The following is a 27,202-nucleotide window of genomic DNA, read 5'->3' on the forward strand; positions in this document are numbered from 1 at the left end:
AGCTGTGAACGGGGGGTCAGGGTTCAAATGGAAGAGCATGTGTCCTGAGTGAGTGGGCCTCTGGGATCCAGCCCTGGCACTACAGGGCCCAGGAGTCACTGTCACTGTCATCCTGTCGCCCACTGATTTGCTCGAGCGGGCACCAGTAACGTCTCCATTGTGAGCTTTGTTGTTACTGTGTTTGACATATCGGATCCACCATGGGTAGCTTGCCAGGTTCTGCCGTGTGGGCGAGATACTCTCGGTAGCTTGCCAGGCTCTCCGAGAAGGGGCGGAGGAATCGAACCCGGGCCGGCTGCATGCAGGGCAAAAGCCCTACCGCTGTGCTGCCAGCGGGTATAGCCCTGGTCACTGCAGCGTCAGAGTGACAGCTACAACCAGAGCCACACAAGGCCATGACCAGAGGGAGAGTTCAAGTCCCGTTACGGCTCTAAAGATGTGACGGGAGGGAGTCATTTCTCAACCTCCTCGACGTCGCCTTTGCTCCGTCCCTGGTGAAGGCTGACGGGGACCGGGAGGACTTGATGGCCCTTGGCTGCTGGGGCTACAGCTCATGCACTCACTCTCTCTCTGGCCTGATGATCCCGTTCTTCCTCCCTTGGCAGCACGGGGAGTGAGGGAATGGAAAGAGACTTTGAAATCAAGTCTGGGAAACGAATTCACATTTTTGACAGGAGGCCAGAGAAGGGAGCCTCTCGTGCGTGGCTCATGGTGTCCAAAGTTGGCTTCTCTGAGGGAGCCAGGCCGGGAGGTCAGAGCTATTCTCGGGAGCAGCGCGCTGCCTGTCCTACTGCGTGTGTGTGTGAGAGGGGGGAGGTAGCCCTACTGTGTGCCGGCTGTGCCACCAAAGGCTCCCGAGGCCACAGCATTTCTGATAGGATCTCTGTCCCTGCCCCCCCCCCCCGGCACTCCTGCTGATTTGTCTCGGGGCGCCCCGCTGGGCACTGACTCCACGGGACCACTGTGCGCGCACAGGGTGTTGGCTTTCCTGAGAGACGTCACTGTTTGAAACCACGATAAGCTTTGCTCTGTCGGGTCCTTTGAAAGTCCCTGTTTCTGCGGATCAGGAGGAAGTTGGGAGCAGCCCCGAGGGTTGGCCTGGACTGAGGCCCCTCGGGAGGCTGCTGGCCAGGGGACATGAGGCTGCCATTTTGCCCGAGGTGCCAAAACTGCCACAGCTGACTGGGCACCCGCCTGAACTGAGTGCCCACGAGAAAAAGGAAATTCCCCGGTGGGTCAGCGGTGACCTTCAGCCCCTCATCTTCGGCATTCTCCTGAAGTCGAATTTCAACAGGTGGCGCTGAGGGCAGAGAACCCAGGGGACGTGAATATGCGACCGGCGGCCTGGAGGAAGTCACATTCCCAAGATGTGGGAACACCACCACTAACACTGCAGGCCAGGGCGGGACGGGAGAGGAAATGAAAAATAAATAAATAAATAAACGCCAACTCCATGGAAACTCAGCCATGAACAAATTTGTTATGGTGTATCACACAGTGGTTCCATTTTATTTTCTTATTTTTTAATTTTTTAAAATTTTTAAAAATTTTTTTTCTTTTTGGGTCACACCTGGCGATGCACAGGGGTTACTCCTGGCTCTGCACTCAGGAATTACCCCTGGCAGTGCTCAGGGGACCCTATGGGATGCTGGGAATTGAACCCGGGTCGGCCGCGTACAAGGCAAACGCCCTCCCCGCTGTACTATCGCTCCAGCCCCGGTTCCATTTTTTTTTTTAAAAGGAAAACAAAAACACAACAAGATGACAACATCAGCCAAGAGAAACGGGCGAGGAGGAAGGCCCTGGGAGGCCCCTTGTAGCTCCTGAGGGCGAGGCCTCTCTGCGTCTGTCCTTTGTTCCACAGGGACGGGATCTCCTCACCCTTCTTCCCACCAGACTTTGAGGGAGAAACGCTGACCCGTCAGTACTTGGGGGTGAGGCCGAGATTTATTTCTGTCTCACTTCTCCCTCTGGGAGATTCGCGCTTCCCCGATGGCCGAGTGCCCTCTTCCTCCTGAGAGAAATCGGCGGGGGCGGGTAGAACTCCTCTGCTGAGGTGGTTCCTGCTCTGACACGGGTCTTCTCAGGCCACAGTCCCTGCCTGTGCTCCTGTCACCACCCCACTCTGCCCCTCAGGCGCTCCAGTCAGTCAGAACATTCCCGACTGTGGACTCACCTCCTTAAAGAGTTGCCGTGAGGGTGGTTGGGTGCTGAGGGACCAAGCTTCGGCTTCGGAACTGCATGGGACTGACTTAGCCATTCTTCTCCACCCTTGCCCGCTGTGTGACCTGGGGAAGCTTCCTTTACGTCTCTGGACCCACGTTTCCACTTCCCCGACATGGGTCTTGGCACCCCTTGTTCCCGACTGCTCGTGAAGATTTTATGAAAAGTGGTGAACTGTCGGGCTGGAGCGATAGCACAGTGGGGAGGGCGTTTGCCTTGCACGCGGCCGACCCAGGGTTGATTCCCAGCATCCCATATGGTCCCCTGAGCACTGCCAGGGATAATTCCTGAGTGCATGAGCCAGGAGTAGCCCCTGTGCATCGCTGGGTGTGACCCAAAAAGCAAAAAAAAAGTGGTGACCTGTCCCCTGAAGAGACTTGACTACTTTTCTCTCTGTCAGCTTTCCCCCACATGATTGATTTTTTGACTTTGGTTTCGGTTATGGTTTTTGGGTCACACCTGCCCATGCTCAGGGTTTTCTCCTGGCCCTGTACTCAGGGATCACTCCTGGAAGGCTTGGGGGTCCGTATGGGGCACCGAGGGTCAAACCCACATTGGCCGTGTGCAAGGCAACTCCTCTACCTGCTGTACTATCTCTTTAGCCCCCATTGGTGATTTCTTTTTCTTTTTAGGTCACATCCGGCGATGCACAGGGGTTACTCCTGGCTCTGCACTCAGGAATTACTCCTGACGGTGCTCGGGGGACCATAGGGGATGCTGCGAATCGAACCCGGGTTGCCCGCGTGCAAGGCAACGCCCTACATGCTGTGTTATTGCTCCAGCCCCAGCCCACTGGTGACTTTTAATCGTGCAGAAATAACACAGTTTGGGGGACATCACTATGCCTTCCAGTCCTGTGACCTATCCGTGACAGGGGGTCCGAGGGGTACATTTTCATGTCTTAGGAAACCGGGGTCCAGGGTTGCTGCTATTAGTGCCTGAAATCCTAGACACAGTGATTCTGAGGCCCGGGACTAGTGGAGTCCCTGAGTCCCCAGAGTCTTGTGCCCAGAAACAACAGACGCTGACGCTTTGGGACCTTGGACGACAGAGACCTTGGACCCACCCCAGACTTGCTGTCTGACCTACAGAAAAGCCCAAACTATAGCCCTGGCTCTGGAGAAAAGAAACCGCTTGCTTGTGAGGCTGCCCAGCAGGGGTACAGGAGGCAACGCTCTTAGGGGTCTCCCTAACCTGGGGGCTGGAGCTGCAGTGGGTGGTGCTCAGGGGCGTTCCTGGCTCTGTGCTCAGGGACCCCTCCTGGCAGTGCCAGGGGACCAGGGAGAGAATGAGGGTCATCGGCACGCAAGGAGGGCGCCTCCCCCTGTAGGGCTGTCTCACAGGCTGAGGAGGGGGCAACAATGGGATGAGCGTCTAACTGTGAGCAAACGTCACTTCCTGGTAGTGACAGAAAGCCAGGGAAGAGGAAAGTTCGAGTTTGGGGACTTTCTCTGCCCCACTTCTGCCTTTCTCTGGCTCTCTCAGAGCCAGTCACAAAACTTGCAGGACCAAATGCTAAATGAACACGGACGGTCCTTTGCTCCAAAGATAGCGCAGACAGAGGCAGCGACGAGGGCATCTGAACATCCCCCCCCCCCCACCGTGGACCCTCTAAGTGGGGGATCTGGTCACAGGTCCATGAAGTTGGTGCCCGCCTGGGGTGTCCAGCTGTCCCAACCAGAGGGGTCTTCCAGGACTCGAGACAGTCAGTGCTAGCGCTGGTGGGCCCCAGCCTAGCCCCAGGCCACTGGCCACCTCACAGTGGCCCTTAGACTCTGCCCTATCCAGCCCCCAGGGCAGGGAGGCACACTGGGTCCCACCCTTGGCCCCCGCCTTGCTGCCCGCCCTTGAACTCTGTGGGCTGCCGGGCTGGTTCTGGATGCCAGGCCCAGAGTTCTCTCCCAGAAGGGACAAATGTGGCAAGTGCTAAAGAAAAGATCCATTTATGACCTGCCCTGGAGAACACGGTGAACTTGATTCGAGGAGGGTCCCGGCCTCAGGACCAGAGACTGTTCCTGCAGGGCTGAGGTGAGCTCGGCTCCGAGCATAAGGGAAGGGGGACGGATGCCCAGGGCAGAGGGTGGGGCCCACTGAGAGGCATGCGGGTCAGGTCAGGGGCCCAGCTCACAGATGGGGAGGACACCAGCTGAATCATGCCCAGGGGGGCAGCCGTGGGGTGAGGAACCCCTGGGACATCCTCAGCCCTGGGGGGAGGGCAGTGCTGGCTGAACTCAGCAGGATTCTTGCTGGGTCTGGACACCACAGAGGTGAACATGGAAGTCCCTAAGTCAGGGCCTGCCGGGGAATTCAGGGGGAGCCGGATGTGACGAGAGCGGCCACAGAAGGCGTTGGCGCACCCGGATTCCCTGGGAGTTTCTCTCTCAGCCCTCAGCCCCGGAAACCCTCAGGCGCCGGCTTCCGAGACCGGGTGAAGAGCCCTGCACTGTCCCTAGCCAGCGAGCTCCTGGCTCCTGAGTCTCCGTCTAGACACCCCCAAGGCCCCCAGCTCGGGCCCCATCTGTACAGGGCAGGCACGCGCACGCGTGCGTTTATTTCAAGCGGTGAGAGTTCTAGAGAATAACCAAGGCACACTCACTGTCTCATCACGAAAGAAGAATTTGCTGGAAGATAATTACAGAAACAGAGGCGGGCGGCGGATTCTTTCTGGCTTGGAGGCTGGGGAGGCCCAGAGGAAGAAGGCAGAGCCCGGTCCTGCTGGCTGCGGGAAGGCTGAGTGAGGACAGACCCGGGCTGGGGAGGGAACGAAAGGCGTGATGTGGGCAAGCCACAGAGGAGAGCGCACGGCGGTCAGATTCTGTCCCCCCCTCCCTGTGGCTCTGGCCTGGTGGACACCCTGGCAAGGGCAGGGTGTTGGATATCATTGGTTTGTCCTGCTCCCCTTGCCACTAGGAGCTTAGGTTTATCAGTCACACCCATCAAAGTGCTCCCGAGTCACTCCCATTCCTTTGTTTATCTGTAACCACTTCTACCAGTTTATCTGCTCTTCCTCTAATCAAACTCTGTTAATTTGTAAGGTCAGACCTTGCTAGGACAGTGAGCTTGTATTGTAAGTAAATATTGCCTTTCTCCTCTCTTATGTCTTTTGAATAGTTTACTTTAAAACAATATCCTTTTTGTGTGGACAAAGGACATTTATTAATATACTTTGGTAACATGGGGTTTAATTGGCTTCAAATATTATTCACTCCCGGGCATCTGCTTTCTGGACTTAAGCCTCAGCTGCCCTTGCTTCTTAGCACCCACAAAAGCAGGGTCCCGACGAGGGACGGGACGAACCCAGGGCAAGCGGTGAGTTATGTGCTACCCTGGCATCGAGATGGGCCTGGCCAAAGGACCTAATGCTTAACTATATGTTAAGAGCTTGGTCATGGGCATGTCATGTCATGATCCAAAAGCAACGATGAGACTAGGGCCCTGCTAGGGCTAGGAAAGACTAATCTGGCCTGAGTGCTATAGTCTGAGATCGAGGTGACCCCCGGAGAGCAATTCTATAAGCTTACTGCCTCTCTTGCTATGTCCATACAAAATGATTTATAATATGAATACTTATATGTTAGTTGGACAAAGAGAGGGGAAACACACCCAGGGGATTCTGCTCTTGGGCGGGTGTCCTGTTGAGAGAGATTCTGTCCTAGTGAAAGCACCCCCTGAGGGATAGAACTTTACCCCCTATTGATTGTAACCACACCTTTGCATAAGCCCTGGCCTGCTGCATCCTGAGCCGGATGTGGGGGATTTAAGGTGGCTGTGAGAGGGGGCAGGGGGCGAGTTCCAGGGGAGATCCAGAGAAGGAGAATGAAGTAGGGGGGGGGGAGGGAGAAGCAGGAGGAGACTCAGAGGAGAATAGAGATGGGAATGGAATAAACTGCGATTAAGACCAACCAGCCTGGCTCCGTTCCTTCCTTCACCTGCCTCTTCATCGCCATCAACCTCCCTGGGGTGGGGGAAGCGGCTGGAGACCACCCAATGCGGGTGGCGGGAGAGACAGCACCGCTGCCCTGGGCCCTGTGCCTGGCTCAGTGTGGTGAGGTGCTCCTCTCGCCCCCGTTCTTTTTATTTTTGTGTTTTTCACAGCAGGGGATGGGCCAGAAGCCTCTCTCCAGTCCAGGGGCCTTCAGAGGCCTGCACTAGGGCCAAAGGGGAACTTGAAATTGCCCAGGGGAACTTCTAGAAAATATAAAAAACAATCGGGAGAGCCCCGGGGGTAAAATGATGAGGTAGTGGGCTCCCACCACCCCCCCATGCCTGTGAGCTGTGGGCTTGGTGCCACCGGCTTACAGGCCACAGAGATACAGACTGTCTGCATTCCTCACCGGAGGGAGCCCCTTGGCGCATCACATGGGCGTGGCGGGGAGAGGGGCCAGGCCCGGCCGGTGTTTCTCTGGCGTTGGGATCTCAGATGGGGACACCGACATACTTAGAACCAGGGACACACCACCTGTGGGACCTTCAAAGCTCAGCTGGACTAGATGGAGCCAGGCCTCCGGCTTCAAGCAGGCTTGTTCTGGGGCTACCAAGGGCTGGCATCCAGGGGCTGGAGCGACAGCACAGTGGGTAGGGCGTTTGCCTTGCACACGGCCAACCCGGGTTCGATTCCCAGCATCCCCTATAGTCCCCTGAGCACCGCCAGGAGTAATTCCTGAGTGCAGAGCCAGGAGTAACCCCTGTGCATTGCCGGGTGTGGCCCAAAAAGAAAAAAAAAAGAGCTGGCAGCCAGGTGTCGGAGCGACCACTGGGCTCTGGGCTTGAGGTTGGTCGTTTGGGCTATGCGGGAGGTTGTGGGGCGGGGGAAGGTGCCATTCGGTGCTGGGGATCGGACTCCGGCCTTCTGCGAGATGCCCTGCCTACACCTGGCCCTCTGACCACCTCCTCAGCCCTGACCAGCTCTCACCTAACACACCTTCCTGACCGCTGGCGAGGGAGGAAAGGGCTGGTCACTGCACACTCCTGCTGGCCAGGGTGAGCCACGAGATTTTGGCTCTGCTTTTGTTTTATCGCCAGTGGTACCAGACTGGAGTGATAGCACAGCGGGTAAGGTGTTGTTTGCCTCGCACACGGCCGACCCGGGTTCGATTCCTCCGTCCCTCTCGGAGAGCCCGGCAAGCTACCGAGAGTATCCCACCCGCACGGCAGAGACTGGCAAGCTCCCCGTGGTGTATTCGATATGCCAAAAACAGTCACAACAAGTCTCACCATGGAGACGTACCTGGTGCCCGCTCGAGCAAATCGATGAACAACGGGACGACAGTGCTCCAGGGCTACCAATGGTAACACTTGGATATCGTTTAAAAAACCTTCAAGACTCAATCTTTGGTAAATTGATTTGTTTTTTCCTCAGCATGTCAAGACAAATGGCTTCAGATAGCCATTATTTCCGTCTGAAGAATTCATTCCAGGGGTTGGAGAGACAGTACAGTGGGGAAGGTGCTTGCTCTATGCTGCCAACCTCAGTCCCATCTCTGGCGTGCCCAACAGCCCCCTGAGCACCACTAGAGTTGATCCCTTCCTGAGTGCAGTCAGGAGTCGCCCCTGAGCATTGACAGATGGGGACCCCAAACCAAAATATAGATAAATAAATGCTTGAAAAAAACTTATTCCAGGGGTCAGAGAGATAGTGTAGAGGTTGAGTCACTTGCCTTGCATGTGGCAACCCTGGTCTGACCCCTGTACCTTTAGGGTTCCCTAAGCACTGCCAGGAGCAAGGCCCAGCAGCCACTGGGTGTGGTCCCCAAATCCAACTCGCAACAACAACAACAACAAAAGAATTAGTGCCGAACCAACAAATACGTATATCCATGAAGCAGTGACTTGAAAGGCTCTGTCAGGAACATCAGCGCGTGTGCCTTTATTTTATTGACAGTGTACAGATTTTGAGATATTGCATTACAATACTGACTGCTAGATTTCTTATCCAGGTTTAGTTCATATTTACTCTAGATTTTTCTTCACAATAAAAAATAGAACTCATGCCGGGGCTTAGGAACCAATGAGAGCGATTCATTCCACTTTAATGAACGGCTTTATTAAACTAAGGATCTCAGATCACAGCCTTCACAGTGCAGGAGGTCACAGTTATTGAAAAAATAAATAGCAAGATAAATAGATTTTATTATTTACAACTCTTCTGCGTGTTGCTTCTGGGAGGCCCGTGGGAGAGAAGGGACAAAGACGAGGGCACCCAGCCAACCCGGCGGCCACGCCTTGCTGGGGACTCAACCCCGCCTCAGACATCCCTGGCTTGGGACATTGTCAAGGGGCCTCTTAACACAGTTGAATCTTTCTACCTGTTTGTCAGATCCTGGGTGAGCCCCCCCAGGAAGCTCCCCGACTCTCCAGGAAGCCCCACTGGCCTCTCCTGCCTGGGCCCTTCCTGGCCACGGATGGCAGGCTACACCCCCTCCTCTCAGGCCCCCCAAGGTCTCTCATCCAGTGGGCACTCCTGGCTGGACGGGAGGGATAGGGAACGTGCCCTCTGAACTGGACCCCAGTCGCCCAGACATGGGGATGAGCCAGGCCCGGGGGCTCGGCATTGCTCTGACCAAGGGCCCCCCCAACCCAAAACCCTTGGTGCGAGCCAGGTAGGGGAGCTCCTAAGGGCACGGGCCTAAAAGACATGAGCTGGGGGCCTGGGTGCCCAGGGGTCGGGAAGAATCCACTAGAACATGGCTTGGAAAGGCCGAGCGGCCAGGCATGCACGCCAGACTTCAGCAGGAAGGGACTCGCCCCTGCTGCAGACGGGGAGTGTGAGGTGAGCGCTCAGCAGTTGGGGGGGCACCCCCCTTGGGGACCGGGGGGCCAGGGGCAGGAAAGCTCCGTGTGACCGGGGGCTTTCCCCCTTCGGCACCAAGGCTGAGCACATCAAACCACAGGACTGACAGGCTGCACATTCCTTCTAGCAGAAGAGAAGTTTCCAGGGGCGGGGAGGGAGGGGACGCACATACTTTCTCCGGGAAAGGAATCGCTGGCCTCCGCGATGGAAAAGCGGCGGCCAGGCCAGAGGCTGCCTGAAAAGCCGCTATTGGGAATCTGGCCCCAGCGGCTGGCGGGCTGGGCCGGGCCGTGTCTGTCAGCAGGCCTGCAGTCTGGGAGCTGCCAAGCCTGAGCCCCGAGGGAAGCGGAGAGAGAGGCGAGTCCCGGGCTCACTCTTCGCGCAGGCTGCGAGTTCCTAACTCCCGGCTGCTGCCCTGCCCCGCCCCGAGCCCCCGTCTCGTTTCTCTGTTTCTATCGCCAGACCGGGGTGCATGACATGGGGCTCTAGCCTGGGGAGCAGGAGGGGGTCAGGGGTCTGCCCTGGGAGATGTGGGAGACAGACCCCCACCTGGAGGAAACGCCTTGGAATCGACGCACGGGACCCACTGGCGTCTGGCAAAGACGGTGGCGTCGGAGGCGTTGGTTACTGCAAACTTAGAATGTTGTAGCCTGAGCTCTCCTAGCCCCCGGCTGGCTCCTGGGGGCCACGGGGATGGGCCCTGTCCTTGGAGCTCAGCGGGGGCTTGTCCCTCACTGGGTCGCGCTGCCAGGGGCGTATCTGGGGGCCTCCAGCAAGCCCGATGCAGCGAAGGTCCCAGCTTAGCTCTCCCAGCCGAGCTGCCGATGGACCCCCTGCAGAGCCACCCCGCCGGTCCCCGCCAGGTCCTGTCCTTCGAGTTGCCTGTCGGCAAGGCCGAGCATCCCGCCCAGCTCGGAACTGGTCACGTGGGCAGAGACGGGGAACAGAACCTGGGCCCCAGCCTGCGTGCGGGGCCCCTTCCTACCGTGCACAGCCCGAGACTGTGGGGTGGACGGGACTCCCCCCACCGCAGCCGTGTTTGAGAGACCCCTGGGAGAGAGCGTGTGTGTCCCCACGGGGCCGACTCAGCGCTGACACCCAGCGGGACGCTCAGGGCTCCAGGCGGGGTGAGGGGCCGTGCACTTCCCTCCCACCCCCCCAGAAAGCATCTCTAGCAACTTCTGGATGTTTCCTCGGACACAAAATAGCGACAATCTGCTAAGAGCCGAATGGTGCCCGCCTGGCACAGACCCCTCGGCTGTCTCTGCCCAGAAAGAGGAAACCCCAGAACGAGGCTCTGAGGGTGCTGGGTGGGGGGACCAGGAACCCTCTGGAAGCCTTGGGGAACAGGCTGCACTCACACACCAGTGCGTGTTCGTGACCCCACACGCCAGTCCTGGGAGCCGTCCGGCTGGCAGATCTGCTGAGACTCCGGGCCATGTGCACACAGACAGGAACCCAGCCAGGAGGGGTGGGGCTTGGAAAGAGAAGCACCCCGGCCTCCCCGGGGCCCACGGGGACGCCCCACGCTTACACCCAGCTCATCGGGGGTTCTGCTTCCTTCCTGTTTAGGGGCAAACCCCCTGCAAAACGGAGCAACACTGTCCCTCCAATATGCAACCCCCCCACATGGAGAATATGGAACCCCAGGAACCGAGGGGAGGGGTCTGGGGAGAGAGTCTGCACTCACTCGGGGGTCCCTGATGGCAACAGGTGTACAAGCAGGGCGGGTAAGAGGGGGTCCCCGGGAAGGCCAGACCCGGGAGACGGGAGGTCGGCACTGCGATGGCCTCACAGGTGCGGGGTGGGGGGTTGGGAGTAACGGGGGAAATGGAGGGGCGGGGCGGGGGTGGCCCAGAGCGGGGGCCCAGGAAGGCTGGGCAGGGGACAGTGTTCTGACCCACCCCAGGGTTCTGATCCTGAGCTTCATGCCATGGTTGACCCAGAACTTTTCTCCAGGACCAGGCTGTCGCAGAGGGGCCAGGAGCTCAGCCTCCAGCCTGACCACGCTGGGGTCAGAGGGAAAATTCCAGAAACCAACAGGAACCCCTCGCTTCTGCTTCTAGAGGTATTTTTCTGAGTGTAACGGTTCCTTTTCCTCGCTTGCCCCCAATTAGCGGAGCTAAATTTACCTTTTTTTTTTTTTTTGTAAACCCTGCCTATATTCGCAGCAGAGTAATTACCCCATGCTAATTAGTTTTAGGAATAAAATAAAGGAAGCTATCCTACGGAGTCATGAAAGCAATCTTTTCAAATGAAGGCCTAATTATTCAAGTAATTCCTTAAATTTCTGATGGAAAAATATTTAGTTAAAAAAAGAATCTTTCTCCTACAGTAGTGTGTGTGTGTGTGTGTGTGTGTGTGTGTGTATTTTCTCTCAGCTAAAATAAATGCACAGCTCCTTTAAGGACACTACATTGGCACATCAAAGTCAAAGGGAATTTGCCATGAGGAAGACTCTAGCTTTAGTGCTCAGCTCATCTTCAAAACATTCTTATTAGTTGTTTGTTTGGGGGTGTCACAACTAGAGGGGCTGGGGGCTTATTCCTGCCTCTGAGCTCAGGGATCCCTTCTGGGGGGCTACGGGGGACCCTATGCACTATTGGGGATCAAATCGGGGTAAGCTGTGTGCAAAGCCAGGGGCCCTACTTGCTGCACCATCTCTCTGGCCCCTCAAAACTGTTTTGGTTTTTTTAAGCCTCAAACAGCAACCTCAGTAAACTTCACTGGAGGCGGAGCGTCTCTGAAAACCAGGCGGGGATCGACAGACACTGCCAGGACATCAGGGTGTGTGACGGGGGGCCTCCGAGCAAAAAGCATCTTTGGGTCTTTGTGAAAGAAAGAAAGAAATCGAGACTCACTGAGACAGTCACAGAGGAGCCAGGGCACCCAGGGGGCAGCTAAGTAGCGGGTAAGTTGCACTCAGTCCAAGCGGACCCCTCCTGGCACCTGCCCCAAGAACCCACAGGACGGGCTGAGCCCCGAGAAGGAGGCGGCGGGGTCCAGGCCTGCTCTGCCACTCGCCCTCGCCCTCGTGTCCCCGAGGGCACCAGGGCGCCCTTTCCCAGGAATGGGCAGAAACAGAAACTCACGGAAACTTGGATGTGGCATCTGAGTACGGGCACCAGGCCAGCAGCGCCAGGAGGGCACAGAACAGTTCCCCGCAGCTCCCAACACTCTTGAGTCTAAATTCCCTCCCGATGACCCCTGACCTCCCGTTGCTAAGGGGTGAGGAAACGCTCTCCCTGCAGGACCCACTAGTCAGAGAAGCAAAGAGAGGCCAGAGCGTGGAGTAGTCACTGCTAACACTGATGTGTCGCCGAAGAGGGGGGCAGGGGACTAAAGGAGTCAAACCCAACCACTTCCTCCTCCGGGGGTCTTAAAGAGCCCCAGATTCCACCGGTGGGGTGGGGGGACTGGACCTCCCTGTCCCGGAACCATCAGCTACCACCTTCCCACGCATCGCCAAGCCCTGCAAACTCCCTCCTCGCCTCCCTACTCTCGTGGCCCAGTGTCCCGTGCAAAATACCCCAATGTTCAAAGTGCTTCAGATCGGATAGACGTTTACAATAGAAACATTAAAAAAATAAAAAAAGAACCTCTATACAAAATTAATGGTGCTTTCCCCCTCCCCCCCAGAAACCACGAAGGGTTTTGTATTCAATAAATCTTTTTAATATATATATATATATATTTATATATATGTAGTTGAGTGCTGTGAAGCAATCGAAAATAGTTTCATAACTTTCTAGCTAGTTCTGGGTCAGCCTCCCGTACCTGGCCTTCTAGGCGTGGCCAACTACAAGGTTCAAGAAACTTCTCTTGAGAGACTCCCCAGGTGATGATTGGTCCTACGTGGCTCTGGCCTAGCAGAGAATAATGGCGCAGGTTTCCGGGACATCATTTCTTCACTGGTCACTAACCAGGACTCTGGGCACGCTCCTCCCGGCTCAGCAGGCTGCGACATTTGTCGGGGATATAAATAATTGGGTCTTTCAACGGGGAGGTTGGGAAATAAAGCATCACTAGCAAAGGGAAGACAAACCTCAGTGAGCCCCACGTGGAGGCAGCCGTGGGGGTCTCTGGTTAGAACCAGGTGACTGCTGGACTGTCACACGCCCCCCTGGGGCCTGTCGGGTTCGTCTTGCAGAAGAGTGACCGCCAAGGTCCCCGGCGGGAAAGATGTGTTTCAAGTAGGACGGTGTTGAGGCCAGTGAGTTTTGAATATGTGACTCATTCTCTGAATGCAACGATAAGAGTGGCGGGCATGGCCACTCGTGGCTGTCTCTCCTGCTGTGCAAAAATGCTTCCATCCCGGCCACTGTTGGGGTCCAGGAAAGAGGGGTGCGATGTCTGTCGCTCGTCACAGATCCCGCCTCCAGGCCTCCGGATCTCCAGGATGAGGTCTTGGCCCCTGCAAAGCATGGCGGGGGCTTCCGATAAAAAACGCCGCTGGTTCTTGTCTGGGCTTTGTCCGGTGGAAGAGCACCCTCTCTGGAGCCAGGGGGTCTTCCCGGTTCCACACTCACCCCAGGAGACCCCTCACTCGGCAGCATCTCCAACAGGAGACTGCCACACGAGAGACGGACAAACGGCTCCCTGCAGGTCCTGTGGGAGAAAGGGTCCCAGAGGGAGCAAGGGACGGTGCCGCCCGACGGGCCGGGCCTGCGTCGGAGCCCAGACCCTCGCCGGGATGCGCAAAGAGCCCTCGCCAAGCTGGCCTGGGGGCCGAGACGGCAGGAGAACGCCCGGACCCCCCGCGCCGCCTTGCAGCCCAGGAAAGAGGACGGACGGGCCGTCAGCAGGAGAGACGCATGGGGCAGAGGAGAGAGGGGGCCCGGCGTCCGGAACCGCGCCCGGCGGGGGGGCACAGGCTCGGTTAGTCGTCTTCTCGGCACATGGGCAAGTTGACGAAGGTGAAGACGTTGAACTCGATCATGATGGAGAAGCACAGGAAGATGGCGTAGAGGACCAGCACGTAGACGCCCAGCTTCCGGTCCAGCCTCCACTTGTTCAGGTGGATGCCCAGGACCTGAGTGAGAGGGTGCGGGGGGGGTGGGGGGTCAGTGAGGGTGGGGGACCGCCCAGGGCAGAGGGGCCGGCAGCTACACTGGCACTGCAGCCTGCAGACGCCCAGCGGGCTGAAGGCTCGCCTAAGGGGGCTGGAGCAAGAGCACAGCGGGAAGGGAGTTTGCCTTGTATGCAGCCGACCCAGGTTCGATTCCCAGCATCCCATATGGTTCCCCTGAGCACCGCCAGGAGTAATTTCTGAGTGCAGAGCCAGGAGGAACCTCTGAGCATCATTGGGTGTGACCCAAAGAGCAAAAAAAAAAAAAAAATGGAGTCCAGGTTCTGCACTCACAGGGGCTGGCTGCCGGGGCCCGGCCCTCCCCACTGGCAAACCCCTTTCCTGGGGGTCTAGTGCCCTCCAGGGTGCCCCCTGTCCAGGTGCCTGGGGTCGAGTCGGCCCACCGGGGCACCCTCTGCCCTAGACCTGGGCACACTCAGCCCTCTTGAGAGAAGCTTCCGATGCGTCCCACGGGCTGCCCAACTTCTACTCGGACACCTTTTTCTTTCCTTTTGTTCCTTTTTTGGCTTTTGTTTTTGGGCCACACCCAGCAGTGCTCAGTTTACTCTGTGCTCAGGAGTCACTTCTGTCGGTGCTCAGAGGACCATGTGAGGTGGTGACCAAAGAGGTTCTTTGCTTTAAAAAAATTTTTTATTACTATACTATTCTTTTGCTTTTGGGGTCACACCCGGCGATGCACAGGGGTGACTCCTGGTTTATGTACTCAGGAATCACTCCTGGCGGTGCTCAGGGGACCCTATGGGATGCTGGGAATCGAACCCGGGTCAGCTGCGGGCAAGACAAATACCCTACTTGCTGTGCTAATGCTCCAGCCTCTCCCCTGCCTTTTTTTTTTTTTAAAGAGGCTGTTTATTTAAAATTTCTTATATCAGGTGGGCAGCCGCCATTCCCGGCCTTTGCCGGAGATTCTTAAAGGACGGGGTGGGAGGCTATACAGTGAAAAACCTCATTCGTTCAGGTGCCAAGTCCTAAGCTGGGCTGGCCGCGTGCCAGGCCAGTGCCCACGCCGCTGTACTGCTGCTCCGGCCCCCACGGCCTGGCCACTTTCTCGCCCTGTGGCTCTGAGCAAGTCACAGGCCCCCGAGCCTCGGCTTCTCCCGAACCCCAGGTGAGTGGTCCCACCACCGGCCGGCCGTGAAGGGGCGCGAAGACAAGCACCTCCCAGCCCTGGGTGCGGGATCGTGGTGGATCCTGAGGGTGGGCTGGCCTGAAAGCCCCCCTCTGTCGGCTCGGCTGGGCGTGGGGGGGGGGCTCTCTTCCAGCACCAGCAGGAGGGCACCGCACGGTGGTAGCTAGGAGGGACAGTCATTTCGGTCCTTCGCCGTGACGTGTTGGTCACGTGGTGAATGCCGGTGTTCTTGGCAAGGGTGCCCGGCGGTGCCCGTGCGTGTCTGTCCCCTGGGCTTCACCCCGACCCTCCGCGGGAGCGAGCAGGGCTCTCGAGGCAAGGGGGGACCGGCCAGCACCAGGCCCAGGGTGCCCGAGCCTCCTCGGTAGGGGCTGTAAGGACTGGTGGGCCGGGGCTTAGCACCTGTCTCTAGCGTAAGGTCATGGGTTCCAATCCTCGATGGCCCACATGCTCCGGGGACCAACTTACGAGCGCCCCTGGGAGGGGTGCGATCCCCAGCGAGCATCGAAACGGAAAGATGTGCCAGTGCCACGGGCAGGAAGTGCAGGCTCTGGTGAGCACTGTGAGCACTGCAGCCTGGTGTGTGACCCCCTGCCCCCCGCCCAACAACAGTCCCAGGCACCACCTCCACGTGACGAGGGGGGAGAACAAACACGGAAGGAAAGGGCTCACCGTGAGTGCCACAGAGCCCAGCAGCAGGACCACGGAGTACACCAGTCCTCGGCTGTTGATCGTCACCTGCAAGAACAAGCCCAGATACCTGACTCTCAGGGATGCTCGGGACCCCCTCCTCCAGGAAGTCCCCGCGGGCTCACCCGGTCTGTCAGAGGAAAGGGTGAGGAAGGGACAGGGTTGTCAGTCATAGGAATATGCCAGGAGGCTCCGGGAGGTGGCCACTGTCCCGGGGCCCTGGCCAGCATCCCTGCCCACAAAGGACTTGTGTCGAGAGGGCCGTACCGTGGACCCGTAGTTAATGACCATGGTCTGCAGCCCCCACGGTATGCCGAGACCCACGAGGATGTCGAACACGTTGCTTCCGATGGTGTTGGAGACCGCCATGTCGCCGAGGCCTGGGGGACAAGGGACGCCTGTCACCTGGAGCCCTGTGTCCAGCCCACAGCTGTTCTCAGAGAGGGACCCCCTCCTCGGGCGCCCTGCAGCTTGGGAGCCTTTGGGAGGAGGGGGTGGAAGAGCCTCTTCCTGCCGGAAGGCTCAGGGGCGGTCGCAGGGGGGCCCAGCCCCAGGCCAGCCCCCCTCAGCACACACAGCTGTGGTCAGGCCGTGACCTCGGGGCCAGGCTGGGGTTGTGGGCCTCGGGCCTTCTGTCCTGCCGCTGGCAGAGTGGACCCTGTCTTCCCGAGTCGGACAAACGGCCTGCACCTGGCCCTTCCCTGGTTCTAGGACGACGGTCTGAAGCCGAGAGCACGAGTGGTCATTCCTGGGGCCCTCGGCAGTGCAGACCGGAGAGAAGCAGGCCTGGGTCCCCTCCGCCCCCTCCCCTGGCTGTCAGGCCTGGGTCCCCTCCGCCCCCTCCCCTGGCTGTCCGTGCCCTCTCGAGGGCCCCCTGACCCACCCTCCCCCAGGCCTGAGTCCAGAGCTGGGACAGCAGGGCCCGGCGAGGGGCGGCTGCGAGGCTGGGGGAGGGAGGAGGGAGGAGCTCCTGAGAAACTCCTCCTGGAGCCGCCTGCAGAGCAGGACCTCACAGAGACCCCCATCCCAGCTGCGAGCGGCCCCCACCTCGCGGGGCAGGTGGGCGCAGGCCTGGCCGCCACTGCCAAGCTCACCCACCTTGCCTGGCCACGATCAGGCTGGCCATGCAGTCCGGGACGCTCGTGCCCGCCGCCAGGAAGGTGATGCCCATGATGACGTCGGGGATGCCCAGAGTGTAGCCGATGATGGTCACCTGCAGGGGGGAGGGCGGGCAGCGCCCAGGGTCAGCCCCACGCCGGCAGCTGCCCCTGCCGGCACTCCCAGCTCGGGAGCCGCCCTGGCGTGACCCTCGGTCAAACCTGGAACAGGCCCCTGTGCTTGAAAGGAAAAAAGTTGGGGCCGGGGCGATAGCACAGCGGGAAGGGCATCTGCCTTGCAGTGGCTGACCCGGGTTCGATTCCCAGCATCCCATAGGGTCCCCCGAGCACCGCCAGGAGTCATTCCTGAGTGCATGAGCCAGGAGTGACCTCTGAGCATCGCTGGGTGTGACCCCCCCCCAAAAAAAGGAAAAAGTTCTTTGTTTCAAAGAAATTAAATCATGGTTTTAAATAAGTTAGAGACTGATTCAAATGGAAATAAAAATCACCCACGAGGGCTGGAGGGGTAGTACAGTGGGGCGGGCGCTTGCCTTGCACACACCTGGCTCAAATTCTATCCCCGGCGGCTTCCTATGGTCCCCGAGCCCGCCAGGAGTGATCTTGGAGCACAGAGCCAGGAGTCAGCCCTGAGCACCGCTAGGTGGGTCCTCTCACCCCCACCCTCGCCCCGCACTCCACAAACACAAATGTGGCCAATGGTCCAAAGAGTTGATGTTTAGAACACCCACCCCTCCCCCAGCCCCGGGTCCGGGCGGGGTCTATCCCCCTGCTGTGCTGGGGGCAGGAGGGATCACTCGCTGTGAGGCCGCAGACAAGAAGGGTGAGGCCGACACTGCTCCCTGGCGCCCCCCTCAGGGCACAAGCGGGACGAGCACCTGTGCCTCAGCGGCGGCCAGGAGGGAGGAGGGGCTGGCAAGGCCTGTCCCTTCCACTGTCAGGCTCCCGTCTCCTGCTGAGGTTGACGGGGGGGGGGGGGGGCGGGGGGGGCTTCCTGTGACACCCCCCTACCCGCTTCCCACCAGGCCCTCAGCTGAGCACCTGCTTTAAGACGCTGCATGGGGTGAGATGTTCAACCTCACTGCTAGCGCGTGGCCCTGAGTTAATGGTTCGTTCTCCTCAGCAATTACACACACTCCACACGCTTGTTATCTCACTTTCCTTCGTTCTCCCTCCCACTCAAATGTCATGAAAAGCTTTCTGATTTTTGTTTGGGCCACACCCTGCGGTGCTCAGGGATCACTTGGGGCTGGCTTGGAGGGCCACAGGGGGTGCCGGGGATCGAATCCAGGTTGGCCAAATGCAAGGCAAAGGCCCTGCTCTCTGTACTATTGCTTTGGCCCCAATACTTTTTTTTTTTTATTGAGATGTGCTTTGGTCAGAGAAACACTGGGTCCTTCCACCAGACGCAGAGACGAACTTCCGTTCAGCCCTCCTCAGAAAAACGGGCAAATTCCCATCACTGAAGTCAGGGCTGGGGAATGCCAGGCCCGAGAAATGCCAGGGCCAAGCCCTGGAGTGGGGGAAGCACACAGCTACTTCCCACCAGCTGTCGCTCCCATGTCACGTGTGATGTTACAGACACGTGTGATGTTAAGGACATGTGATGTTACAGGTACATGTGTGAGGTTACAGATACATACGTGATGTTACAGGCAAGTGTGTGATGTTACAGGCAACTGTGTGATGTTAAAGGTATGTATGTGATGTTGCAGACACATGTGTGATGTTACAGACACATGTGTGATGTGTCTGTATTGTATCTGATGTTACAGACACATGTGTGAGGTTACAGACCCATGCGAGATGTGCCCATATCATAGATGTTACAGACATACATTACAGACATACGTGACATTAAAAACGTGTGTGTTCTGTCCATATTGTATGCAACATTACAGATAGGTGTGTGATGTGACAGACGTGTGTGATGTGCCTGATTCACGTGATGTTATAGACACCAAGTCCGTATCATCTGTGAGTTAAGCTATGGACTTCCAAAAGGCCCTCGGCAGAAAAACGGTTCTCCGCCTGACTTAAGGCTTCGTCTTCACTGCCTGGACAGTCCCTCCTTCCTGGAGGGGCTGGATAGTGGCTAATGGCTGCTCTCCCTCCCCGTCAACAACACATGTGAGCAGAGTCACACATACACACACATGCATGCACACAGCACACATCAGTATGCTCATGGAGGCACCATTTACAGGCATGTGAAAGTGCACACATACACGCGCACACACAGAGGCACGATATACAGGCATGTGAACATGCATGCATACACATGCACACACACAGAGGCACCATATACAGGCATGTGAATATGCACGCATATATATGCACACAAACACACATACACACACACAGGCTTCCCTGGGGATTCCGCCCTTCTCCACCTTCCCTGGTGAGTGACTCGCGCCCTGGGGGGCCGTGTGCCCCCCAGTTCAGATCTGGAGCCTGAGCAGGCTTCCGGCCTCCCTTGCCCCTGAGAGACAATGAGGCCCACCCCCACTTCTGGGGGGTGCCGCCCAGGGAGAGTGTCACCAGCCCAGTGTCCTGGCTCCCCTGGGCCTCTCTTCCCACCGACGGCTCTCCCGGGGCCCAGGAGACGTGGGCCCGAGCCCTCCCCCCGAGACTCCTGCCCTCTGCAGCCGGCATCAGGGCTGGGTGCCGGGCGCGTCCCCTCGGTGGCTGTGCGCCCGCTTCTCTCCTTGCACCTGGTCCCCGGCTGGGGAGGAGCAGGGGCCCGTGAGTACAGGGGAAGGCTCCTCCGCCCTGCAGACCCCGGCCCTCCTGCGTGGCCAGAGCGGCCCCCAGGCCACCACCAGGACCCGCTAGGAGCAGCTGAGGGGAGGCGCGGGGGGTGAGCCCGAGAGCCCGGCTCGGAGACCCAGATGCTCCCCCACCGGGCGCCCGCTCATCCTGTCACTGCCTGGAGTTTCTGCAAAAGGGGTGGGGCAGGAGCACCATTAGGAGGATCCAGGGAGCGGGCCCGGGGTCCCAGAGAAAGGGGGAGCAGATCCCTGGGCAGGACACAGCCACGGCGGCCTCTGTCGCTCCCTCATCTTCCCGGGGGTGCCCTCCACAGCAAGGGGTCTCTCGACACTCCCGGAGCTCTCCGCAGAGTCCCACCCTGAGCCCTGCCCCGCCCCTCTTCCATGGTGAGCCTCGGGCTGGGAAGCCTGGTGAGCTCTGCAGAGGCTGGGAAGGGCGCCCCCCCCTCCCCGGCCCCACGCCCTACTGGCTGGGCGAGGGAGGTGACGTCTCTCTCCCAGCGCCCGGCCCCCACTCACCAGCCACACCATCAGGTAGGAGAAGACGGCGATCCAGAGCGTGGCGGTGACGAAGGTGACCATGAAGAACTTCTCCCAGCGCGGCTTGCTGCAGTTGGGGATGGTGACGCACAGGAGGAAGATGAGCGGCCAGGTGAACACCCACTTGGCTCTGTCCCCCCGCGACTCTGCGGGGACGGGGAGAAGCGGGCACGGGGTCACTGCCGGGTCCTTCACCCCGTCCCCGAGGAGAGTGTGGTGCCCTTGCGGGGTGCACGCAGGGGGCCCGGCCGCCTCCGGGGTGTCCCGGGCAGAGCTGACCTCAGCAAGACCCTCCCAAAGGTGCCCGGAGACACCTTCAATGTCCAAATCCTTCCTCCTACTGAGAGCCCCAGAGAGAGAAGGGCTGGTCGGGGGAGCAGGCACGATAACACGGCACATCAAAGGGGCTTGGGAAGTGGACAAGGCATGAGCTGGGATCCAAGGACCCGTGCCACCCCCCCTTCCGGCTTCTGCTCCTCTGGAAGCCACACAGTCCTGGGCACACATGTCCCTGGCTCCTTGCAGCAGTGGTACCAGGCAGCTGTGTCTTAGTCATGTCCTGTGTGCCAACCAGGGGGAGGAGGAGGAGGAAGTGTCCGATCTGTCTTCCTGCAAGAATGGTGGTGGGAAGGGGCTGGAGCGATAGCACAGCGGGGAGGGCGTTTGCCTTGCACGTGGCTGACCTGGGTTCGATTCCCAGCATCCCATAGGGTCCCCTGAGCACTGCCAGGAGTAATTCCTGAGTCAGAGCCAGGAGTCACCCCTGAACATTGCCAGCTGTGACTCCAAAGGAAAAGAAAATAAAACAAAAAAGAACCGCTGGGGAGCGGGAAACCAGTGTGCAAACAATGCCCAGAACAGCAGCCTGGCACAGGGCGGGGACTCTGGGGGTCTCAGCTTCTAATTTAGCCCACGCTCATACACCCGGCCCATGGCAGTCGCAAGACTATGTGTATCTGCAGGTTTCCGAGGCTGGTGGGTTTCTCGCCTCTCCCCAAAGGGACCCATGAACAAGTCAGCTGGGCGCACCGTGGCCTTGGTCAGCCGCTGAGTGCAAGCACAGTGCCTCCAGCCAGCTGCTGGGGGCCGCGTTTGCAGGCGAGCTCAGTGCCAGCTGGGTGGTGGCACCCTGGAGACGGTGGAGGAGGGTGGCCTGCAGCTTCCGTCCCAGACGGAGCGCTGGCGAGAAGGGGACAATCAGCCCTTCCGAGGGCCCTGGGAGCTCACCAGAGGCGTGAGATGGCCCAGAGAGTTTAGTTGAGGGCATCAGCTGCCCCTCCGAGGGCAACAAGCTTTGAGGGATTTTGACTTGATTTCCGTCGGTCCTCACCAGCTCTGGAGTCGCCCCCTGTGTGCCAGCAGCCTGGTGCCCACCGGAACGGCCAGCTGAGATTGGCACCCCTTCCAATCGCAGCGCAGTGACGTGATCTGACCTGCTAAGGGAGTTCCTGGAAGATACACCCACCCCGCTTCAAGGCTCGATTTCTCTTGGCACACCAACACCGGCGTGTACCACTGGTGGCTCGCACTTGGATGTCACATCAGACAGCCTGTCCCGACATACACGGCCATTGTTGCCAAGACGTCAGTTTACACTTTAGTTCTATTCTGCCACACAGAATGAAGGAACACGATTCACGAGGCTGCCAGGTGGTGAGAAACACATTGCCTCACCCACATCAACGCGTTCTAAAGCTTTTTCCTCGGAGATGTTTGATGAGAAGGGTTTGTTGACCCTGGAGATGCCCAAGGAGGTGGAAAAAAGTGAAGACAAGTGATAAACTCAACCCTAAGGGCTGAAAACAAGAGCAGGGGCCTGGAACACCCAAAGAGGGGCTTTGAAAGTGCTACGCACTTCTGGGAACCTAGGTCCACATGGAGGATGACAGATAGCTCTGAAGACTCAACCGGTAGTAACCGTGTATGTGATCTCTCTGATAAAGAACTTTAGGGAGGAAATGTGGAGGATGTTTAAGAAGCTCAAAGAAACAATGGAACAGCCGGTCAGTAAAACACAAGAGGGTAAATTAGAGAGCAGAAATTAGAAAACTACAAGTAGAAATGATGGAACTAAGGAAGTTGGTAGGTGAAATGAAAAATTCACTGGAAGGCCTCAGCACAGAGTGACTGTAGCTCAGGACAAAAATCTTCTCAAAATTAAAAGCCCAGGCCCAGATTTATTCACTAGTGAGTTCTTCCAGACCTTTAAACAAGACTGACTGCCAATCCTTTTCAGGCTCCTCCAGGAAATTGAAAAAACAAAAATACTCTCAGACAGTTTCTACCGAGCAAACATTATCCTGATAGCAAAAACAGACAGAAACAGCACCAAGAACAAAACAAAACAAAAAAAGAATTACAGTCCAATATCCCTGATGATCATAGACGCGATGATCCTCAAAAAAAAAATACTAGAAATAGAATCCAACAACTTATCAAAAAAATCAAATACCATGATACTGTGTTAGAAAATTCTATGAGCTCGAGAAAAAACTATTTGAAAATGATGAGAGTAAACAAATTCTGTTAAGGTTCAAGATATAAAATTCAACCGTATTTCTTATCACAAACGATGAGCAATATCAAAATGTAACCGTGAAAATGGTTCCATTTACAGTAGCATCAAAACAGGGAGGGGAAAAAAATAAAGAATCAGGGCAGGGGGTGTGGCACAAATGGTGAACACGTGACTTGAAAGCATGAGGTCCTGGGTTCAATCCCTGGCACGGCCTGGCCTCTGGGCACCTCTGGGGGTAACCCTCCCCCCATCTGTAGCACCTCTTGGCGTGGACCTCTCAGGAGGGAAGGAGGGGAGGAAGGAAAGAAAGGAGAGAGGTAGGGGGTAAGGGAGGAGGGAGGTCTTATATATATGGGATGAGGTAGAGGTCCTATTTTAAAAGACTAAAATAGGACCTCTACCTCATCCCATATATATAAGAGCGACGGAGGGAAATTAGGAATAAATGTGATCCAGAAAGTACAAACTGTATGCTAAAAACTACCAAATTATCACTAAAAAAAATCCTGTAAAAACCTAAATGAATGTAAAGACAGCTCATATGTGAATTAGAAAACTTAACATTGTTAAAGCAGAAATACCCTTCCAATCCATCTACAGAGGCACAATCTCTCTGAAAAGCCCAGCTGAATGTTTCGTAGAAATTGACAAGCTGATTCTAAAATTCACATGGAAATGAAAGCAACCAAGAATAACCAAACCAAGCCAGGAGTAATTCCTGAGTGCAGAGCCAGGAGTAAGAATAACCAAACTAATCTTTACAAAAAGAACAAAGCTGGAGGATTTACACACTTTGATCTAAAATCTGAACCACACTGATACATAGGGAACCAGGTGAGGCACTTGCCTTGCACACAGATGATCTGGGTTTGAACTCTGGCACCCCATATGGTCCCCTGAGCACTGCCAGAAATGTTCTCTGAGCACAGGGGCCAGGAGTAAGCCCCAAGCACCACTGGGTGTGGGCCACCCAAGAAAATGTAATAACAAGCTACACTATTTAAGACTGAGCTATGGGGGCGGGGGAGAGAGAGAGAGAGAGAGAGAGAGAGAGAGAGAGAGAGAGAGAGACAGACAGACAGACAGACAGACAGACAGACAGACAGGAGAGAGAGAGAGAGAGAGAGAGAGAGAGAGAGAGAGAGAGCTGTAGAATAAAATTCGGAACCTAAAATTAATCTCATGTATTTACCTTGAAATAATATTTAACAAAGGTGTGGAGACAATTTAGTAAGAACAGTCTCTTAAACAAATGGTGCCGGGCCACTGACTATCCATAGTTAAAAGACTAAAATAGGACCTCTACCTCATCCCATATATAAAAATGAATTCAATGAAGTTTAAAGACCCAAACAGCTTAAAGACCTGAAGATTCAAGATCTAAACAAAAGAAACTAAACCTATATGCTTTTAGAAAAAAAAAAAAAATGGGGAAACTCTTCATGACATTGGTTAGACAAGTTTCTTCAGTGACACAAAAACATAAGCACACAAGTAGCAGAGAACAGATAAGCTGGGCTTTGTGAAAATCTAAGAAAATTGTGCTTCAAAGGACCCCATCGAGGAAGTTGGAGGCAAGTCACAGGAGAAAATATTTTAGATCATGTAAAACAGTAACAACAAGTCTCTCACAGTGGAGACATTACTGGTGCTCGCTCAAGCAAATCGATGAACAACGGGACGACAGTGCTACAGTGCTACCGTAAAAGTCTAGTGTCCAAAATACATAATTCTGACAACTCAACAACTAAAAAAAATATATTATTTATTTATTTATTTATTTATTTATTTTGCTTTTTGGGTCACCCCCAGTGATGTTCAGCGGTTACTCCTGGCTCTGCATTCAGGAATTACTCCTGGTGGTGCTCAGGGAGTCATATGGAATGCTGGGGATTGAACCCGGGTTGGCCGTGTGTAAGGCAAACGCCCTACCCTCTGTACTATCACCCCGGCCCCTATCATTGTTTTTTTTTTTTAATGGGCAAAAGGATCTGAGTAGACAGTTCTTCAAGTAAGAAGAACAAATAGCCCATAAGGATATGAAAAGGTGAATAGCATCTTTGCTCATGAGCAAGATGCAAATCAAGACAACTTCACAGCCGGAAGTAAGAACAAAAAAACTGAAAAAGTCTGACAATAACAAGGACTGGAGAAGATATGGGGAAGCGGGAATGTTCTAAACTGCTGGTGGGAATGTAAAATAGTTCTGCAACGAGCCCACAGGAAAATGCGGACGAGTCGAAGTTCTGTTACTCAGAATGCATAAGACGCCCAAACTGGAAACCGCCCAGCTACTCACGAAACAAGAGCTGAGGAATAAAGCAAACCCAGCATGTGAGTACAAAGGAATGTTATTCATGCATAAAAGGGGCGGAGTGCGGATGGAGTATAACAGGGAAGGGTGGGGGCGTGGAGGGAGAGCGGAGGCGGGAAACGTCACGTGAAAGGAATGAAATACCACCCGACACATTCTGGGATTCCACTTCCTGAAAGGCCTAGGCCAGGCAGACCCAGAGAAGCAGGCGGTAGATTAGTAACTGGAGGATGGGAGAAGGAAGCACGAGGCTCTCAGATGAGGAGTCTGGGGTTGCTTCGGGGAGGGGGCGGGTTATGAAAGGTCTCTGGAATTACACAGGGGTGGAAACTTCCAGAGTAAATCAATGGAAAAAAACCACCCAACTGCACCTCACTGATAAGGGTGACCTTGCCAGTTTGTGGATTACATCTCAATTAAAAAAAGAAATTATAAAGCAGCTGGCAACTGCACGCAGGCCGCCGGCCGAGACTTAAATCTTCGTAAGTCATTAAAAGTGCCTTTACTAAGAAAAACGAAACGAAACAGCTTGCTTGTAATAATGAGCCAAAAGAACAGGATTAGCTCAAAAATCAGTTCATCTATCCATGGTTTGCCCTAGATGCTGAAACTAGAGAACATCTGTCTTCCTAGAAATTTCCCCACATGCATCGTGCGTGCCAGAGTCCTTGGACAAGGGCGGAAAGGTTTCCATCCCACATGCCCAGAATTCCTGGCTCTGTCCTGCTCTGCGCAAATCCCAGCTCGCCCAGTGCAAAGGCTCAGGGCGTCTGCAGAACTAGCCTAAGCCCTACCTTTGGGAGGGCTCACTCGGTGGAACTGTGGCCTCACACTGAAACGCCCAGAAAACTCAACTCCACGGCCTCACAAACGTTCTCTGCAGAGACACCAACGTCCGGATAATCTCCACGTGACACCTCTTGAAGCAACAAAAAGCTTAATAAATTCTTAGACAAGGACTTACCAACCCTGCAATAGGATATAACCATATTCACATAAATTTATTTTCTAGAATCTACTGATTCCAATATTGCAACTGTGTGATCTAATCAATTTTCATGCTGGAATTGGATCAGTACAATTGCTGCTTTCTTCTACACAAAATAAAAAAGTATTTTTAAATGTTTTTTTTTAATGCCCAGGAATGTCAAGTGGCAAATATCAGAACAGAAGGCTCCCCTCACCCCCCTAATCGGCGCCTAATTGCATGGATTTGAAAAGAGGCTTTTACTCTCATCTGATCTGTGCTTAGCTTCTGGGTTAGAACATCCAGCCTGACCTGGCCCCACCCGCCTGGCCCCGAAGAGGGCCCAAATGCTCCAGCAGAACCTGCCGCAGTTCTGTAGAATTCATCCAGGGCTGAACGAGACGTCTTAGTGGACAATGGACGCAACTCCGTGGGTGCAAAAGGAAGGAAATACCAACGGCCCCTTTATGTGACTCCACGTCATTCAATGCCTAGACCAGATGGCAACCAGCAATTCTGACAAAGAAATAGGAAGGGGACAGGGATGTGACTCACAGGCTGGAGCTCAGCGTGCTTTTCCTGCACGACGCCCCAGGTTCGATCACTGGCACTGCTCCCCCTCGCATCTCCTGCAACCCCCCCCACCCCCATGAGGCATGGTCTCCTGAGGAGTCCTGCTCCCCTTTACTCGCCAGGGAAGGGCTCAGACTAGACCCCCTGAGCCTAGCAGACCCCCGCCTGGCCAGGGCGCCCCTTAGCATCCAGCCTCCTGAGCCCCACCAAGATCCAAAAGATTTGACTGCAACATTCTCCCATTCTAAGGCCATGCTCAGCGCCCCAACGGGGTCAAACTCGCGGCTATGGTGTTTCAACTGCGCCCAGCACTTGTTTTCACCGGTTATGGGAAGACACAAACACACAGAAATGACTGGGGGGCCAGGGGGGGGGAGGGAAGCAGCCTTGACGGCCACAGATTTTAGGACCAGGTAGGAGAAGCCTTTCTCGTGGTGTCCACGGGAAACGGTGGGGCAGGGGAAGCCGGCTGAGCACTGGCCA

General features: G+C 56.1%; 1 protein-coding gene across 2 annotated transcripts in view; it reads right to left on the bottom strand.

Annotated features, from left to right (window-relative positions):
* Positions 1-8,065: 8,065 nt before the first annotated feature.
* Positions 8,066-27,202, bottom strand: part of SLC24A4 (solute carrier family 24 member 4) — a 130,131-nt gene continuing 110,994 nt past the window's right edge. For both annotated transcript variants that reach the window (XM_055130630.1, XM_055130629.1), the window contains exons 13-17: positions 20,327-20,493; positions 17,020-17,134; positions 16,189-16,301; positions 15,904-15,969; positions 8,066-14,045 (exon numbers count right to left, since the gene is read on the bottom strand). In XM_055130630.1, the coding sequence (XP_054986605.1) occupies positions 13,893-14,045; positions 15,904-15,969; positions 16,189-16,301; positions 17,020-17,134; positions 20,327-20,493 (614 nt within the window). In that variant the 3' untranslated portion in view covers positions 8,066-13,892. The remainder of the gene's footprint in view (positions 14,046-15,903; positions 15,970-16,188; positions 16,302-17,019; positions 17,135-20,326; positions 20,494-27,202) is intronic.

Source organism: Sorex araneus, chromosome 3 (genome assembly GCF_027595985.1).
Source record: "Sorex araneus isolate mSorAra2 chromosome 3, mSorAra2.pri, whole genome shotgun sequence".
NCBI classification, from domain to species: domain Eukaryota; kingdom Metazoa; phylum Chordata; class Mammalia; order Eulipotyphla; family Soricidae; genus Sorex; species Sorex araneus.